The sequence below is a fragment of the Siniperca chuatsi genome, linkage group LG13 (assembly GCF_020085105.1).
Source record: "Siniperca chuatsi isolate FFG_IHB_CAS linkage group LG13, ASM2008510v1, whole genome shotgun sequence".
Classification (NCBI taxonomy): Eukaryota; Metazoa; Chordata; class Actinopteri; order Centrarchiformes; family Sinipercidae; genus Siniperca; species Siniperca chuatsi.
In genome coordinates, this window is record NC_058054.1 from 6,604,222 (window position 1) to 6,621,931 (window position 17,710).

The 17,710-nt window shown below is 39.0% G+C and overlaps 1 protein-coding gene across 5 annotated transcripts in view; it reads left to right on the forward strand.

The window, feature by feature from the left end:
• Positions 1-17,710, forward strand: part of kirrel1b (kirre like nephrin family adhesion molecule 1b) — a 71,415-nt gene that overhangs the window by 46,651 nt on the left and 7,054 nt on the right. Inside the window, exons 3-14 of one of the 5 annotated variants that reach the window (XM_044220738.1) lie at positions 309-458; positions 1,719-1,876; positions 4,719-4,869; positions 5,569-5,674; positions 6,551-6,699; positions 7,425-7,552; positions 7,921-8,047; positions 9,299-9,399; positions 12,798-13,014; positions 13,940-14,059; positions 16,119-16,246; positions 17,017-17,127. In XM_044220738.1, coding sequence (XP_044076673.1) covers positions 309-458; positions 1,719-1,876; positions 4,719-4,869; positions 5,569-5,674; positions 6,551-6,699; positions 7,425-7,552; positions 7,921-8,047; positions 9,299-9,399; positions 12,798-13,014; positions 13,940-14,059; positions 16,119-16,246; positions 17,017-17,127 — 1,646 coding nt within the window. The remainder of the gene's footprint in view (positions 1-308; positions 459-1,718; positions 1,877-4,718; positions 4,870-5,568; positions 5,675-6,550; positions 6,700-7,424; positions 7,553-7,920; positions 8,048-9,298; positions 9,400-12,797; positions 13,015-13,939; positions 14,060-16,118; positions 16,247-17,016; positions 17,128-17,710) is intronic. The other 4 variants (XM_044220740.1, XM_044220739.1, XM_044220741.1 and 1 more) reach the window with 4 other exon arrangements.

The following is a 17,710-nucleotide window of genomic DNA, read 5'->3' on the forward strand; positions in this document are numbered from 1 at the left end:
ATTATCCTCAGATACAAATCATTTGTGAAGGCAGTGCTATTATGATGACTCATGACTCTAATAGCAGCGTGTAATGTGCCTCTTCCTTAATTCCAGCAATAATTTTAAAAGGTCATGTTTTCCAGGTGATACACTATTTTTGAATTACGTTCCAGAAGTTCATTTTCCAAACTTGTCGCAAATAAACATGAACGACTTACAGTAGAACTTAAACAGAAACTCCAACAAGCGCATGAATCCCAGAGTGAGTTTTCTACTTCATGTCTCTCCATCTTTTTAACTGTAAACCTGGTGTGTGTCTCCGGCAGCCTGGCCCAGGTATCGTGTGCTTCGGGCTCTGGACATCGGCCAATACAACCTGGAGATCTCCAATTCTGAGCTGTCCGATGACTCTCTGTACGAGTGTCAGGCCACAGAGGCTGCCCTGCGCTCCAGGAGGGCCAAACTCAACGTACTCAGTAAGTGAACTGGCTGCAGATACAGGAGCCATTGTTCTGAGAAATTTTTCAGATTTCCTATTAACCTCCACACATGTAGTTTGAGCAAAGGACCTTTTCATTCAAAGGAGACCAGAGATGATTATCAAATCTAAGAATGCCAAGTTACTTTTGTCCTTGTGAGGAGCAGGTTTCCTGAGTTGAGAGAATGACCTTCACACTCTAAAAGTACATAATCAATTTGAATGCACACATGTTCATTTTCCGACCTGGTTCAACTGGCTCTATACTACTGACTATATTTGATGCGTCATTCTTGCAGTGAATCTTTGGGTTTCCTATCTGTTTCCATTAGCCAAATCGTCGTTCTTCTTGGCAAGTCAACTTCCAGAATCCATGAGTTTCTCTGTTGTGGGAAACAGATTCTGCCAATATTGCAACAAAAACAAAAGATATGGTCAACAAAAGCACAAGAATCCAAACTGAGAAATACCTTAGCAGCAGTTATGTGTGTGTAACTTTGCGGTTTTGTGTCCAAACGTTGCTTGGTTCAAGCACACAGAGTTGGCTTGCAGATGTGGGAGAAACAGCATTTGGAGAAAGTTGTGGAAAAACACCATAATGAACCGGTGTTATGTGGCTCTTAAGCAAGGCATTTACTGTATCTGGAGCTGCCTATCTGACTAGTTACCATGGGCATCTTAACTTTAGCCATCACCTTAAATTTAGCAGGAAGTTGCTCTTGTTTGTGCAGTACTGATAAAAGAAAGAATGAAATATGGAAGAGAAACAACATATTGGAAAGGAATTTAGAAATTACAAACTACCAACAGCAAAGAGGTTAAATGTCAAGCAGTTATAACCTCCTGAGGAAAATGCTGGACAGCAGATTTGGATATCACTACAACATGGTGTGAACTTCATCCTGATTCCCCAAAAAGCAAAGAAGGTAAACATTACATTTTGCTGTTGTTTGGTGAAAACCACATGCTGTATTACCAAAATGTGGACTTTAAGGAACAAAGCCTTGTTTTAAGTATGGTGGTAATGCTTCTTCAGAAAATCCAATGTGTTTTAATGGGTTTTATTGGCATTAGAAGTAGAAGAAAACACTTGAAAACAGATTGAAGGTATTTAAGCTGTTCTATTTGAAAATCACCCAAGTCAGGCATTAATTTGTGTATGTATATGTACATGTATAGGTTTGTCTGTATGCATGAGTGCACACTTGCATAAATGTGTGTTTTTTAAAGCGTTGATTTGTGTGTGTGTCTCCTCCAGTTCCCCCTGAGGACCCGGTGGTTGATGGATCCCCGGAGCTCCTGCTGATGGCTGGGACTCCGTACAACCTGACCTGTGTGACCCGCGGAGCCAAGCCTGCAGCACACATCCAGTGGACCAAGGATGGAGTCGCTGTGGAGGGAGCCTACCAGTCCACGGTGACTCACACACACCCATGCACACATGCAGATGATAACAAACTCACATGTTAAACTAATGCAACATAAAACACACGTAAAACCATGAAGATTTTATGACACTAAAATGAGATCTGCATAATCTCACATGCTGACTAGTGGCTCCAAAAGAGATTGTAACACAAATTCTATTACTTACAATCTGCTCTTCAATAACAGCCACTCTCAGTCTGTTTGTTTGTTTATATGTTTTATGCTGTGGGCACTGCAAAGGGGAATTACAGTATGAACACCTCAGGCTGCACATCACCCCTGGAGTCCTGCATTAGGCAAATACAATATGCAGTGCACGCATTATGGTAGACAAAGTCAGCACACGACTTTCTTGGTTCTTGGTTTAAAGACTATAACATCTCAGCAGATGGGGACCATATTTATTAAGTAATGCTTTTGAATGCTTACAAATTGCAGATTCTGACCTGATGACCACTGGCCAGCAGCATTTTGTGCCTTGAAACCTAGTAGGAGACTTAAAGTGTTTGATATTCGATGAATACAGTATTTATTTTCAATAGTGGCAATGAAAGAGCGCAAACATCACTGAAATGCATTAACATATCAAACTAAAATCATTTTGTTTTAATGGAAACATCCCATCTTCTCACTCAGAGAAAGTCTTGATTACTCTGTTATTTGATGAAAGACACAACAGGAAAACAAAATGAAGTACTGACAGTGCTAAATGATATTATCACTTTTAGAGAAACAAAACACGAACTGCATTTTTGGACAAAGACGAGATACATTAAACTGAAATTTGACAAAACTTTGCAACCAAAAATTTCCTCTGCCTGGCCCAAAAATTAGAAATTTATTTGAAAAACAACAGCATGACACGAGAGTGTCACACCTCTCCTTTATCATATCATTCATTTATCACATTAGTTTATTTTTTGGGCTGCAATGTTGGTTCAGTCATCCACTGTTTAACGTTTCAGTTGAGTTTTGAATTAATTGTTTGAGCATGATGACAATATGGGAGAAGTCATAGTAATTGTACCTTTGGTTTCTCTACATTTAAGATGTTTAAGTTGAATAAAAGGCAATGAGGTTTGTAATGAAACTTGATAATACCTGCATGGTTAACTTATGGTTAACTACTTTTATTAGGTTGTAGGTTTGATTCCCACTTGGGCCACATCCTGCAGTTAAATTGATCTACTTGTGGTATTGTGGTAACAGTTAACTTTGTATTCACAAAAAGTTATGCCTACGTACAGTACTGGCTCTAAACCACAAATTTATTTAAATCGAGGTTTTGAGCTCAATCGGATCTTCATCAGATCAATCTTGACCTGATCCAATTGATCCAGGGTTTTTCAATAGCCTTGCGTCTACAAGTGATGTGTGAATAATTACACTCCCTCTTCATTAAACTTTCTAATACCATCGTCAACCATGCTTGCACACAAGAAAAGTGAAGTAGGTGTAGATACAGAACACACATATCTTATCATATCCTAACATCAGTTACTTTCCACACTTTATGGTTGTGACACAACTTGAAACATGCACAGATCCCAGACATGTTTAATTAACCCACATGTACAGCCACAGACTCTCTCTCTCTCACACACACACACACACACACACACACACACACACACAGAGGCAGGAACTGTACTCTGTGACACTTACGATCGCAGTGATATATTTTGCACTCTTTTCTCCCACATTCACACTCTTCACACTCCCATATACTCTCCTACAAACATGAAATTATGCCTGCAAGCGCACACTCACGCGTAGACACACACTCACATATGCACACTCATGCTTTCATGTGCACACAGAGGCAGCAGCAAACACTGACTCACACACTCACACACAGATGTTTTTACCTCTCTTGCAGCCAGTTTTATGCCCCCACACATGCTCATGCATATTACATGCTGCTTTTATGTTACCGCGTTACTGACCACGCATTTACACTACAGTGAAGGCTGTACACACTTTCTTGACAGATTTTGTAGCTGCATTGGAAAGCACCCAACCTCCAGAATCCAACAAGTCTGTATTTTATGTACTTATTGTGCAGAAAAAGATTTATAGCTTATGTTGTATGGCTGCAACAAAGGATTATTTTCATTATTGGTTTATCTATCAATTATTTTCTGATTAATAAAGAAATCTTTTAATCTGTAAAATGTAAAATGTTAATGCCCATTGCAAATACTGAAAGCCCAAGATGACAATTGATCAAAAATGATCACATTTCTTCTTCTGTCTGACCAATTAACCAATTATATATTTAATCTACAATGATATGAAAGTGAGAAAAAACGTTTCAGCTTTACTGTGTTTCTTTTCTCTTCTTTGTCATTGAGTATTCAGCTCTCACTTAAAAAGTCCAATGTCATTATAAAACTGAATTGCTTGCGTTAATTGAAAGAACATTTTACACAGAAATATGTCTCCTTTAAACTCTGTTGAAATTCTCTTCTGCACTTTTTCAGTTTCCAACTTCTTTTTTCCTTCCTGCATCAGGTCTAAAAATGTTGTTTATTTTATTTCTACCTCCAGATTGCTGTTTCTGTTTCCATTTTATGCTATTTCTTTATCTCTCTTGGCTCCATTAGTAACCCTCCTATGCCTCTGCTCTTTCTCCTCCCCTTCTTCTCTCTTATTTCTCCCATGATATTTCCCACTCTCTCCTTTTTTTTTGTCCTTTTTGTCCTTCCCCATCCACCGTGCTCCTTCTCTTGTGCTTTGATCTTTCTCTGTTGGCTCCCCTCCCTAAATTCTACCCACTCCATCTTCTACCAACAACCCTCCTCTCCCTCCCTATTTCTTTGCTGAACAGGAAGTGCTACCAGACAGAAAGAGAGTGACGACCAGGAGCTACCTGCCCATCACACCAGCTGACACTGACAGCGGTTGCAACTTCACCTGTGTGGCCAGCAACCCGGCGGTGCCGATGGGAAAACGAGCCACTGTTACCCTCAATGTCCACCGTATGTTGCCCTTTTTCTTTGTCAGAGTGTAAAGGTGCATAGGTGGGGCTCAGGTGACTGGGGCCAAGCAGTTTGTGTGTAGACACATAGCAAAATCACAATATAATTTTAATTAGCTGCCCCAGCACTTGTCAACTTGATGTAATTATTAGTGGAAAAACAACACATATGCTATGAATTTACAGCTGCTATTTTTCACCATTCTCAAGCTTGGTCTGGTTCCCGATTTGATTTAGCTGTTTGCATTGTTTTGGCACCATCTTTGGGGCCAGTCAATTCTCCTAAAACAGTTCAGCAAGTTGACTTTCTTCAACAACTGAAAAACCTGAAACATTTTGTGTTTAAAAGGATTTCAGTTGTGTCCCTGAAGAAATAAGGAATGACTGCTCACAAGGAAAGTGTAGTTTGAATTTTCAATCAAGAAGATTGATGTGTTTTTCCAACCCAGTGTAGTTAGTAATTACTGGAGGAATAACTGCAGTAACAGCAGATGTAGAACCAGTGCTATGTTAGTACAGAAGGCTGTAGAGAAGTGGAGTGTTGGAACACCAGATTTTATTGTGAAATTTATAGTTTAGACTTATTTGTGTGGGAAATCAATCCTTATGCTACTTGGCGCAGCTGAAGCACAACAGTCATTCACACAATCATTCAGTTTATCTTTAGTTGTACATTGAATATATATCTTTGCCTGTGTAGACCCTCCTACGGTGACCCTGTCCATCGAGCCTCGCTCTGTTCTGGAGGGCGAGAGAGTCACCTTCACCTGCCAGGCCTCTGCCAACCCTCCCATCATGGGCTACAGGTCTGGAATAATTTTTGCCAACATTTAACCTTAAATAGAAAAACTGAGTTTACTTTAATATATAAAAATGTACTATTTATCAAACAAACAATATGTTATTACTCACTTTGACATCATTGTTGCAACTTTATGTCCAGTTCAGGATTTGATGGACTTTTTGATGGTGGTCAGTGTTTTTTTAGGGACAGTGTTTCATTTGATAAATGCAGCACAGCATCAGGAGCCAGACTGCAATTCTGTTTAATACCAATAGATTTTCTTTCATCTATTCCAATCTGCTTGTAACCACCATCTGGGGGTGATCCTGAATTGTAATTTCTGCTTGCAGGACGAAATTGGTAAAAGTATTGAACATTTGTACAATTAAACGCTGACTTTTATCTTAAGTGACAGCACTGAAGCACTGCAATTGCTAAATGCTGGACTTAAACATTGTGGTTTTAATCTGAGGTTTGAGACTCACACCAGAGGGTCCCAGTGTGGGAGCACTGCCAGGTACTTAGGCACTGAGCCTATTGAGCGTATATGAGTGTATAGAATGTTATCTAATGGCCGATGTACAATATGGTTATATGATTTTGATCTAGATATCTGGCAAGATACAGTATGGATAACAGAAATTAAGAGTAATTTATTTCTTTAACTTGCAGTCATTCCCTCAGGTTTTGACATCAAGGCTTTTTAAATTTTAGTTTAATAGCTTTAATTGATCATATAAAAACACTCATTGTCTAATAATGAAAATCTAACAATTGGATCACCACCAAAAAATTATAAAAATCCATCATGCTTTTGAGATCTCCAGCCGACAAACAGACATAACAATGATTTGTAATGCTTGAAAACTTGTTAAATGTTGATGTGTTTCTCTGTCAGGTGGGCAAAAGGTGGCGTGTTGCTGGAAGGGGCCAGAGAAAGTGTGTTTGTCACCACAGCAGATCACTCCTTCTTCACAGAGCCCGTGTCCTGTCAAGTTTTCAACACTGTGGGAAACACCAACGTCAGCATCCTGGTGGATGTGCACTGTAAGTAGAGTGCAAACACTCGTGAGCTGAGTGGGACTCTGATGATATATATGTGTTCTAGTAGCTATATTTGTCGGTATTTGTTTGAAGAGCCACACTGCATTTATTTTGTTACTCCACAGTATTCATGTATTGTACAGAATACATTTGAAGCTGATGGTTACTGTATAATCTGTTCTCTCTGTTCTGTCCAATTCAATTCAACAAAGCCTTATGGTATTGTTATCAAAGCTTATAAGAGATAAATAAAAATCAATATGTAAAAATGTAGTGACAGTACATGTAATCAAACTAGTTTCTGAAAACAACTATTACTGAAAATACTTAAATAAAACACTTAAAGAATAGAGAAATATATAGAATCAGAAAAGGAAGGAAGAAAATTATGTCCATTACAGTAAATAGCATTAAAGGAGAAAGAGGAAAATGTACCACACTAAACCATGTCTTTATGATAAGAGGTTATAATCTCCTGCCAGCTACATGAACAGTTTCACCAAAGAGAGTTTGAATTAGTTCCACTCTAATAAGTTCTACAAGAAATTTGGGGGCAAAGTTGGGGCAAAATGTATTTTTAATATTTTTTATATTTTGGGTGTTCTTTTTCTGTTTCAGTTTCAATCCTGTCTAACCATAGTTTTTTAGCCACTTAGTGATAACCAAAGTCTGTATTTCATACAAATGTGTCTGTGTACTGGGCTTTTAATTCTCTTACTCTCTTTCAGTTGGCCCAATACTGGTAGTGGAGCCCAGGCCAGTTACGGTAGATGTGGACTCTGATGTTACTTTGAACTGCAAGTGGTCTGGTAACCCCCCTCTCACCCTCACCTGGACCAAGAAGGGCTCCAACATGGTGAGACAAACCATCAAACCTTCCCCTGACCTTTGACCTTGAACTCTATATTTTATGTTTAAGTTTTTACTTTACTAAAATGTCATATATTCCAATTTATACAGGAAGAAAAAGCAAGTCAGAACAAAACATATTGGGGTAAATGTTCCAGAAAACCCCAGTCCCAACCTATATTAATGTCCAAGACTTAGACTTCATAAATGTCTGCTAAGTTGTAAAGCAGACGATTTGAAGTGGGACTCTGTCTCCGTATCTTAAATCATTAATTTAAAAGCTCCAGGAAAAAACTATAGGAGCCTGCTGAGTAAATCAACATGTTTTATGAATTAAATATAGTTCTCCCTCCCTCCCTGTTTGTGTATGTCCAGGTGCTCAGCAACAACAACCAGCTGTATTTGAAGTCAGTGAGCCAGGCTGATGCAGGCCAGTATGTCTGCAAGGCCATTGTGCCCCGGATTGGAGTGGGAGAGACTGAGGTTACACTCACTGTCAATGGTCAGTTACTATCCAATTACTCTGCTATTAACAACAGTGCTGATATTAGCAAAATATATAAAACGTGTCAAAGATGGAAAATGAATAATGAAACCGTTTGAACCTCCATGGTGTGTTTGTTTATTCAAGAAACGTGTGCATCATCCATGTATCTGTATCTCTCTGACAGCTGAAGCAGCTGAATGTACAGAGTATTGCATGGGGCCTAGACAGGCCCAAAGCCAATATTTCAACATCAAAACTCTCTGCCAAAGAAGCCAGCAATTACTTAATAAATCAAAACTGATTCACCAAGAACACAATGACAAAAATGCAGTTCACAAATGGTCTTTAAATCTTCACCTGCTGACAAACCAAAAAGGGTGACAGTGACATTCATTGGCACGTCCTTGCAAAAATGTGGAGCTGAAAGCTTGATGAGCCAGTGACTGCCTTTGTACGCGTTCACTCACCGGACAATATGTTAACACAGTTAGTTCAAAGGATTCAAAGGAAAGTATTTGCACCATCCACTCCTTTCTCACGACTGACTGCAAACCATGATGCATCTATTTTGTGGCGCCGTTATTGTATGGCGCAACACAGCTAATATGATATCTTTCTCTGTTTTGGGTTCTCAATATGGGTTTATACATAACTTGATGCAAGAGGTTAACCACAGTAAAACTCTAATATTTGAAATGATGTTATAAAGGGTGGTGTGACCAGGTCCTTTTCTGTCCTAGCTATTAAATGGTGACTGACTTATCAGTCGAGACAAGCTGCCATAGCTGTTTCTAGAAGCATCTTTGTCATGTTGATCAAAGACGGAGATGTTCAACAACCTGTATGGTTATGTTTATCTCATGCACGGTTATCATCTTTTTTCTTTGAATGGATTCTAGCTCTGGATCATGAAGGTGACATCCCCGTTCTTAATCCCACCTACGAAGCTCTGATTGGCTTGGTTGTTTTTCCAACTGGGAAATAGATGTCAATGAGCACAACACCCAACTGCTTCAAATTGCTGAAAAAATCATAAATGTGGGCGGTGATTTAGAGGTCTGGAACTAGGCTATCACATTGTCAAATATAGTATAAAATCTACTCACTGGTGGTCCCTGGTTTATGGTTCTTATTGTAAGGGTTAATGTGGTAATGACTTGTTGATGTGTTGCAAGTTCACTGTTAGTGTAATTCTCAAACCTTATGATTTGTTGTACTAATCCTCTTCTCCATCTCTCTTTCTCTCATCCTGCCTCACTCACTCAGGCCCCCCCATCATCTCCAGTGATCCAGTCCAGTACGCTGTCAGAGGGGAGAGAGGAGAGATCAAGTGTTACATCGCGAGTACTCCCCCACCTGATAAGATTGTAAGTCCATCCTTGGAAGTTGTAATCTACTGCAGAGGTGCTCGACCTTTTCAGATTGCATCTGCCTCAAACAGAATCCTGATCACAACAACTCCTGGTCCATCCTGAAAACAAAATGATTTTCACTTCCTCGCTTCAGCTTGTGTTAGCGAAACGATTGGCACAAGTGACTTCATTCTCCAACTGTGTCACGAGCATGTGAGAACGATCTGTTCCTCCACTGTGGTGGAAGGTGTGACTCATCAAAAACAGCTGCTGTAGTGTTTGTTTGAAATGAAAGAGGAGACACGCACTACTGTACACATGTTCCACTGAAGTGTTGGAGTGCAGCCGATAAGATACAAGCAATCATGAAAAAAAGTATTTTATAACTGTTTATTGTTAGTGTAATTGATAGTCTAGGGTGAGTGCATTAAATCGCTTTTTGAAATATGGAAATATTGAAAAGGAAAAGGTAACATAATAGTGGAAATCCCATATCTACTTAATCACCAAAATGTGATCAGCTGATCGGTGACGCAAAAAATCCAGCCAAATGTTATAGCAATTTTGAGTCATCTTGTTTGCCAACAGACCAACAGAAAGCACCAACAGAATGCATCCACCATCCACCTTTTTAGTTTTATTGACATGGCTTTTATTTTTTCTGCTCTTACAAGCCTATAAGACATGTCACAACTCAGGTCTAAGTGATTGTCTGACATAGTGATTGTCGATTGAACTTGTTTCAATTGTCAACTACTTGTAGCTGTCCATTTTGACTTTAATGCTACCTTGCTAACTAGTTTTCCTGCACTCTCAATCACAGCCCAAGTGTTTCAACTGACTCAACTGAGCTTGATATTTCCAGGTACCCCCTGAGATACAAGTACCCCGGTTGGGAATCACTATTGTAAGACATGTCAACTTTCCAATCACACAATCACTTTCACAATCACATTTCTGACTTTCAAAGCCAGTCTACAGCTGTGTTTCCCAACCTTTTTGACTTACGACCCTATGGGACTCAATGGGTTGTGACCAGTTCAACAAAACATGGATTCTTCCTTATCGTACTGTTTTATTTGACTAATTATAAAAGCCAAAAGAAGTAAAATTGTCTGGTGATTCACAAGAAAAAAATGAAAAATTAACTATTTTGTCTTGCAGAAAGATGTTTTTTTCTGCTTTACTATCCTGACAAAGCCTGGATTGTCTAAATGTTCTACAAAAGATGCCATCAGGATAAAATAAAATATGCTATAATCACATAAATTCCAATTCAGTGATCCCTTTCAAAGTGGTAACCATCTTTTCTCTATAGGAAAGCGTTCATATTGCCTTACCAGAAAACTGTAATGGAATATCCTCCTGAATGTGCCGTAGTTGCAGAACTGCATGCTGTTTTTTCATTCCTGCCTGAGTGCAATACTTGATCAAACTACAATTTAGTATAAAGTGTCTGGAATGTGATGTGGGGAAATATCAGAATACTCACAAATCACAAAAAGAAGCCAGAAAATGGAAATAAATCAAATAAATAATAAATTTGAAGGCTAGAATGAGTGAGAGAGAGTGAGGGGGTGAAACAGATTGAAATGAGAGGGAGAGAGGTGGAGGGAGAGTAAAATTCTGTACCTTTCAGCGTCAATTATCCAATTGTGCAGTGCAGACATGACAGAAATCTGAGCTTTTAGGAAGCTTCAGCCCCCTGCTGCACTGGCTGAGAGCTCAGAGCGTATAATGTGATACGACATTATAGTCTCGGCTTAATGCAGAGACACAAGGACTTATAAAATATGGAATATGATGCTGTATATGTATCTGTGTGTGTGTGTGTGTGTGTGTGTGTGTGTGTGTGTGTGTGTGTGTGTGTAAAAGAGGCAATGAGAAACTGAGAAAGAGAGACAGAAATACAGTGAGAGACAGTGGTGGTGCAAAACAAAATGACTGTGAGAAAAAGCGATAAAGAAAAAGAAAGAAAGTGAGGGATTTTGAGAGGCAGACTGTGGGGACACATTATGTAAGATTGTCAGAGGGAAAAATGCTGAGGATTTGGTGCTTTATTAAATGTCCTCCTCATTCATTCTTGATTACAGTCTCCTTTTTCCTTTTTTCAAACCAGGTTAAAAGGTACATTAGCCCAACATATGACTCTATGTATATTTGATATCGCCATGCTCCATATTTAATACCCTCAAATTTCTACCTCAGCAGATTTTAAGTAGAAAAACCTGAGTGTTTATCGCTCATGTACACTTGCTGCACTCTGTGTGTGTGTGTTCTGATTTTATTTGTGAGGAATTTCTTTCTTTCCCAGCCTGAAAAGTTGCTGCACAAATTTTAATTAGGCATATACTGCACCAGGAGAAAAAAAGTACCACACCAAGGTGTGAGAATATAATTTGTTTTGCTTAAAATATATTTCCTGCCCAGACTCGCTTTAGTCACTCCTAACCTTTCTTAACACCAGCCCATCTGTTTGCTAAATGTTTACTTGTGATTATGTGTGTGTGTTCGTGTCTGTATGTGAGTCTATCATGGTTAATACTACATAAGATAAGATAAAGTGAAATTAGCATTATTGATCCCTGAGGGGAAATCGGGTTATTGCAGCAGTAAAGAGTGGAGTTTAGATAAAAATCAAACAAATAAAACATATTGTAAATTGCATTTTCATCACACTAATACAGAGCTCCCATCGGCTTGAAGGACTTTTGTGTTGATTAGCAACAGATTTATAGATTTACAAGTGTTTTAGTGTACAGATGTATCAAGTCTTTGATCTTAACTTAATCCTAAATTGACGTATACACCTTGTTTACCATTTTAATGCAATCCTTTTTAAGTGGCAGATCACACGGAGTGAGGTTGAGAGCATGTTTTGCCTACAAAGTGAGGCACTGTACTACTAGTGGCCTGTAGCCGTTGATCTTATGTATGTGTTCATGATTTAATGTTAAAATAATGATACAACTTTATATACCACTTTTTAAGCACATTAAAAGAATGCTTTACAACACACAAAAGAGACTACAGTAAGATAAAAAAACACAACTGCATGTCAAAAGTATAGAAAGTAAAAATCTACAATTAAATGTATAGGTAAAACATAGATACAAGTAGAATAATAAAAGACAGGAAAGAAAAAAATTATAAAAACACCTCCACACCACCCTTCATTAGCAAGCGAGATTTGATTTGAGACATACCAACTTGGTTAACCGAGATACTCGGCAGGGAATTTCAACCACTCTTGGTAATCAGGTGAGTTGAAACAGCTCAACTTGATATAGGTGTATAGTTCCATCCTCCTCTATTATTTGGTTCCCTATGTCAGTCATCCAATGAGGCTTCACTCAGCAACTCCTCAGAAAAAATCTAGAAACTAAATAATCCTTCTAAAATGTGTGTTTCAGGTTTGGGCGTGGAAAGAGAACGTGTGGGAGAAGGAGAAGGGCACCCTGATGGAGAGGTACACTGTGGAGCAGAGTAAACCTCCATCCCAGGGCGGGGCCGTCCTCTCCACCCTCACCATCAACAACGTTATGGAGTCTGACTTCCACTCGCCCTACAACTGCACCGCCTGGAACTCCTTCGGACCCGGCACCATGATCATTACCCTGGAGGAGACAGGTATGGACAAACAAAAAAGGGGATTGTGGGTGTCAGTTGAATATGGCAGTGCAACATAGGCATCGTGTCATAGTCAAAATAGATCAAGAAAAACTTGTCTAGTTGGGCACTTGGTTCTGAAGTATCATTAACCATCATTATGTCATCAGTCGTTGCTCCACTTTAAGTAACAAATTATTTGACAAGTGTTTGTGACAAATGATATTAGTCACAATGACCATCATACTGAACCTAATTGTTTTGTAAATAAAAGGTACCCGGTTAAGTTTTTACCATTAGTGGCACTGTTGAGCATTGTTTTGATAAGTGGATCCATGTATTCTTTGTATTCCATGTTCTAGTCATGGATGTATTAGGCTATGAACTGGATACAGGACTCCAAGATGGCTCCCGTTCATTCTAATAGAAGTTGCTCATCCAGAGCAACTTCTCCTGGTTTGATTTGTTGTGCTTTGTTTTCATGCACATGAAAAAAGCTTTTCTAGGCTCTGAGAAAGATTACAGTCATAAATCTACATGGTTTAATAATTCATAATACAAATGTTCAATGTTCATTTGCCATTTAAGTTGTGCTTTCAACAGTTTTACAGACATCACTTTTATAATAGCAGTCCATGAGGAAAATGCTTTTGGGCCATTGGGGATATTTTTGTTGTTTATTCAAACAAATTTGTAGCAAGGCTGACTCGCCACACAGTATCCAGCTCTCTTAATACATCCATGGTTACACCTGCATATCGACATTTGGTGGCAGCAAAGACCCTTAAAATGTAGCATTGTGCCAGTAAAGGATGTTTTTAAAACATTATAGAGAAGTCTTTGCAAACATTCTAAAATATATGAAACACATATTTTCAACCTGTTTGTTAGACCTTAAAGTATGCACACAAGCACACAGCAATACAGACTTCTATGACTATGGCAGTATTTGTTTCAGATATTGTTCCAGTGGGAATTATCGCCGGTGGTACGGTGGGCTCCTCCATTCTGCTACTTATGTTTCTACTGGCACTCGCCTTCTTCCTCTACCGCCAACGCAAAGGCAGTGAGTGCACACAGTGGTTCTCTAATCTGTGCGTGAGTGTGTGTGTAGGGGCAGGCACACACACATACTGTATGTGTCTATCAGTCTTTCTTTCATCCACTCTCCCTATCTGTCATTCTGCCTCTCCACGTTTGAAGAAAGGAACACATGCCAGCCGTATAGCATTTTATTCAAATGAGATTAATGAATATTCATTTACTATGGCAAACTGCCTTAAAACGCCTACTATACGTTTCCCTTTTCATTCTACTGACATGGAATTGTGTGATTATTTTTTAAATAAATCATATTTATATGCCACTCGTACACTAGATACATAAATAACAGAGCATAAAACAACAGCATTTAAAGGTGAATAGTATTTAAATTATGAATTCCTATATGTTATTTCTACAGCCTACAGCAATCCAATTAGCATTTATGAACACAAACCACATTTCCTGAAACCAGTGCTAAGAACATGTAGCGTCTTTAAGTTGTTTAATTTTGAGCTGCTCCGTAGCAAATAAAGAATTGGGAAAGACAATGAAGGTGACTGGCAGAGTCCCCAGAGGGATTATATTTTCTGGTTCAGAGCTGATAACACCACTACAGAAAATATATTGTTTGGAAGTAGAAACTCAAACAAACTCTCCAGATAAGCGGTCTGTCATTTGTTGTACGATGCAGCTCAAGACTTCACAGATTTAAATCTTTACTTTTAAGATTTCTGCTTTTGGAAGAGAGTTGTTCATGGTGACAAATATTGACTGTACTAGGGATATATCACTTAAAATGAGCAGTATTATCATTTCAGGTTGCACAAGGCAATGTTTACCATATAAATATACCTGTTTTATTGGCCCAAAATAAAAAATTTTGCTGTGATATAGAAGACTGTCCTATCCCATCTAACTAACCTAATTAAACTCCTTTAATTGAAATGACATAAAATATGTTTAATCTCTGCCTGTGCATATTTAACCTTGTGCTGCTGTAGTCTTTATGTTAATGTGACAGCACAATTCAGACTTCTGCCACGTTGGAAGTGTTACGGAAATATTACTAGGTCTGGCCTAATAAGATTGCCGTTATGACTTTTATGTAAATGTGACTCTGGCACTCATTCCAATATAAGACAAACATGTAACATTTGCCAGCACATGTATGTAGAGTAACAAGGTACATGTCTGAAAGAGGCTTAAAATGCTGTAGATTCACCTTTTTGCTCAGAATACTGAATCTATTTTTCTGTTGCATCTAGTGTTTGGTCAGGACCGAAATAAAAAATATAAGTGTAAATTGCAATAAATGTTAAGTGAACCTTCTCACCACCTTCTGCTCCACCAGAAACTAAGAAGAAGTATTTTAATATTAAGGAGTCAACAGTTCAGTGACATTACAATATTGTGCATGATTTCTGAGTGATAAAGTCCTCAGATACCTTTTCCTGGCATTTGAGACAAAATGGTCGACTGCAGCATTAAAGACCCCCCCCTGTAGATTTTTTAAATGTAACTATAGCATCTATGTTTTTGTTTGTAGAACAATAAGACAATTCCACAGTGTCTTTTTCAAATCACCACTAGAGTCACTCATTCAGTACAGTAGGGGCTTACATAAAATTTCATGAAAAGAATATTGGCTTTCAGTCCAAGTTAAGTGTATGCATTAAAAAAAGTATAATCAACAATCATAAGACCTTCTAACAGAAAGAGCTGCTCCAAAATGTTCATCTTCATTTTCAACCCTTGCGGCTTCTAAGAAGACATTAATGCCAAAGGAATGTGCAGTTTTCTGACATCTCATTTCCTCATGGTGAATACCAAAGTCCTCAAAATTCATCCATGGCCAAGTTGTTACCTCTTTCTGCCTTTTGAGCCTGACAGCCTGCCAAATTGCTTAATGCACCATTATCAACTGAGAGAAATAAAAGAAACAAAGCAAATAATGGACGAGACAAGCACACAGAATAAAGTGGTGTTGTTTTTGTTGCTTTTTTAACAAGACTGTTAAATAAATCAATAATTTATCTTGACGTTGACCCAGAATATGACCAGAGGTTGTGTTTTTCTTCCAGGTCGCCGGGGTGTCACCCTCGGTAAACCAGACATCAAGGTAGAGACGGTCAACAAAGAAACCCACAGCCTGGAGGAGGAGACGGCCGACGTCTCCACGGCAACCCGAATGGTCAAGGCCATGTACTCCGTGAGTAGACACCCATCTGAGTCACCGGGGGCCGTGAAGAGGAGACGCATGGGTCAATGGCCTTAAATGTACAGATACACCGACACAAAGGGAGACATGGCAAGAGAGGCAGCCACACACACACACACACACACATATTCACACTTGAATGTACACACACACACAGTCAAGCAGACACACATGCGCAAGGCCTGCCTGTGAACAAACACACAAAAAAACACATTCTAACACATCAAAATTACACTGACACTCACACACACACTCACTCGACCCAAAATCAGGAAACCGCCTGCTGTACATACACACAGATGAAGAAAAACAAAGACAGATGAGAAAGAGCATATACACACACAGATACACCATAAAGTATGGTACCTTGTAAAAAAAACATAAACACACACAATTCAAATTAAATTTATAGTACAGACACATTCATTCTCTTTAAATTGCACACACATTTGCGCACCTGAAAGTACTTGCACACACTCACACCGAAATAAGAAACATTAACACACACACACACACTGCTCAACATTGTGTTCCTTTTAGAAAAGCATTCAGCCCTGGAAGTCCTGAAGAATCTATTCGACGAGGCTCCTTTGGAGCGGTTTTAAAGCTCGGCCCAAAACCTTTTTTCCAACAACTAGCCGTTTCTCGCCTTCCACTCTCTTGGGATGAAAAACCTGAAACTCTGTTTTCCTCTCCCCTCCCTCTCTTCCTTCCTCACCCTCCCTCTTTCCGTGTGTGTGTTTCGTTGTTTGATGGTTTAGTTTCTGCCCTCTGTTTCCCTCTCTCCCTCCACTCAGCCGTTCAAAGACGACATGGACCTGAAGCAGGACATCAGGAGCGAGAGCGATACTAGGGAGGAGTACGAGCTCAAGGTGAGATGGCTGCGCGCCCGCAGAGACATTTCAGCATTTTGACGTTGTTGTTTTTCTGCAGCATCTTGAACATGATATCCTGCATGGTGCACAGACATACTGTATGTCATGAACATATCCATCATTAAGTGTCAATTATCAGTTCCTACTTTTTCCTCAGGTTTGACATTTGCACTGGAGTTAAAAGATTGTTTTTCATAACAATGCCACTTTTATTCATAATCTCTGCCACTGAAGTTCCCAAAACCGATGTAGGTGATTATTTTTGCATCATTTGCAGGTTGCAGATTCTGCTAGGTCTGCTAACTCCTCATTTTGGTTTCCTCAAGCTACAGTGGAGCTAAATTCTCACAAACTAACCAAACTAAAGGAGGAAACAAACTGCTTCAAACCCAAATAGATTATTATAAATAGGTTACTTTTATTCCAGAATTAGCTGTTGCCCAGGTGAACTTCCTGTCGCCTTGTATTGGACACCATGTTTATCCGGGTAAAATGAAGCTGTATCATTATGTTTTGTATTCATACACATACTGTGTGCTGCATCACTCACACACCATTACATTTTTGGACAGCATGAACA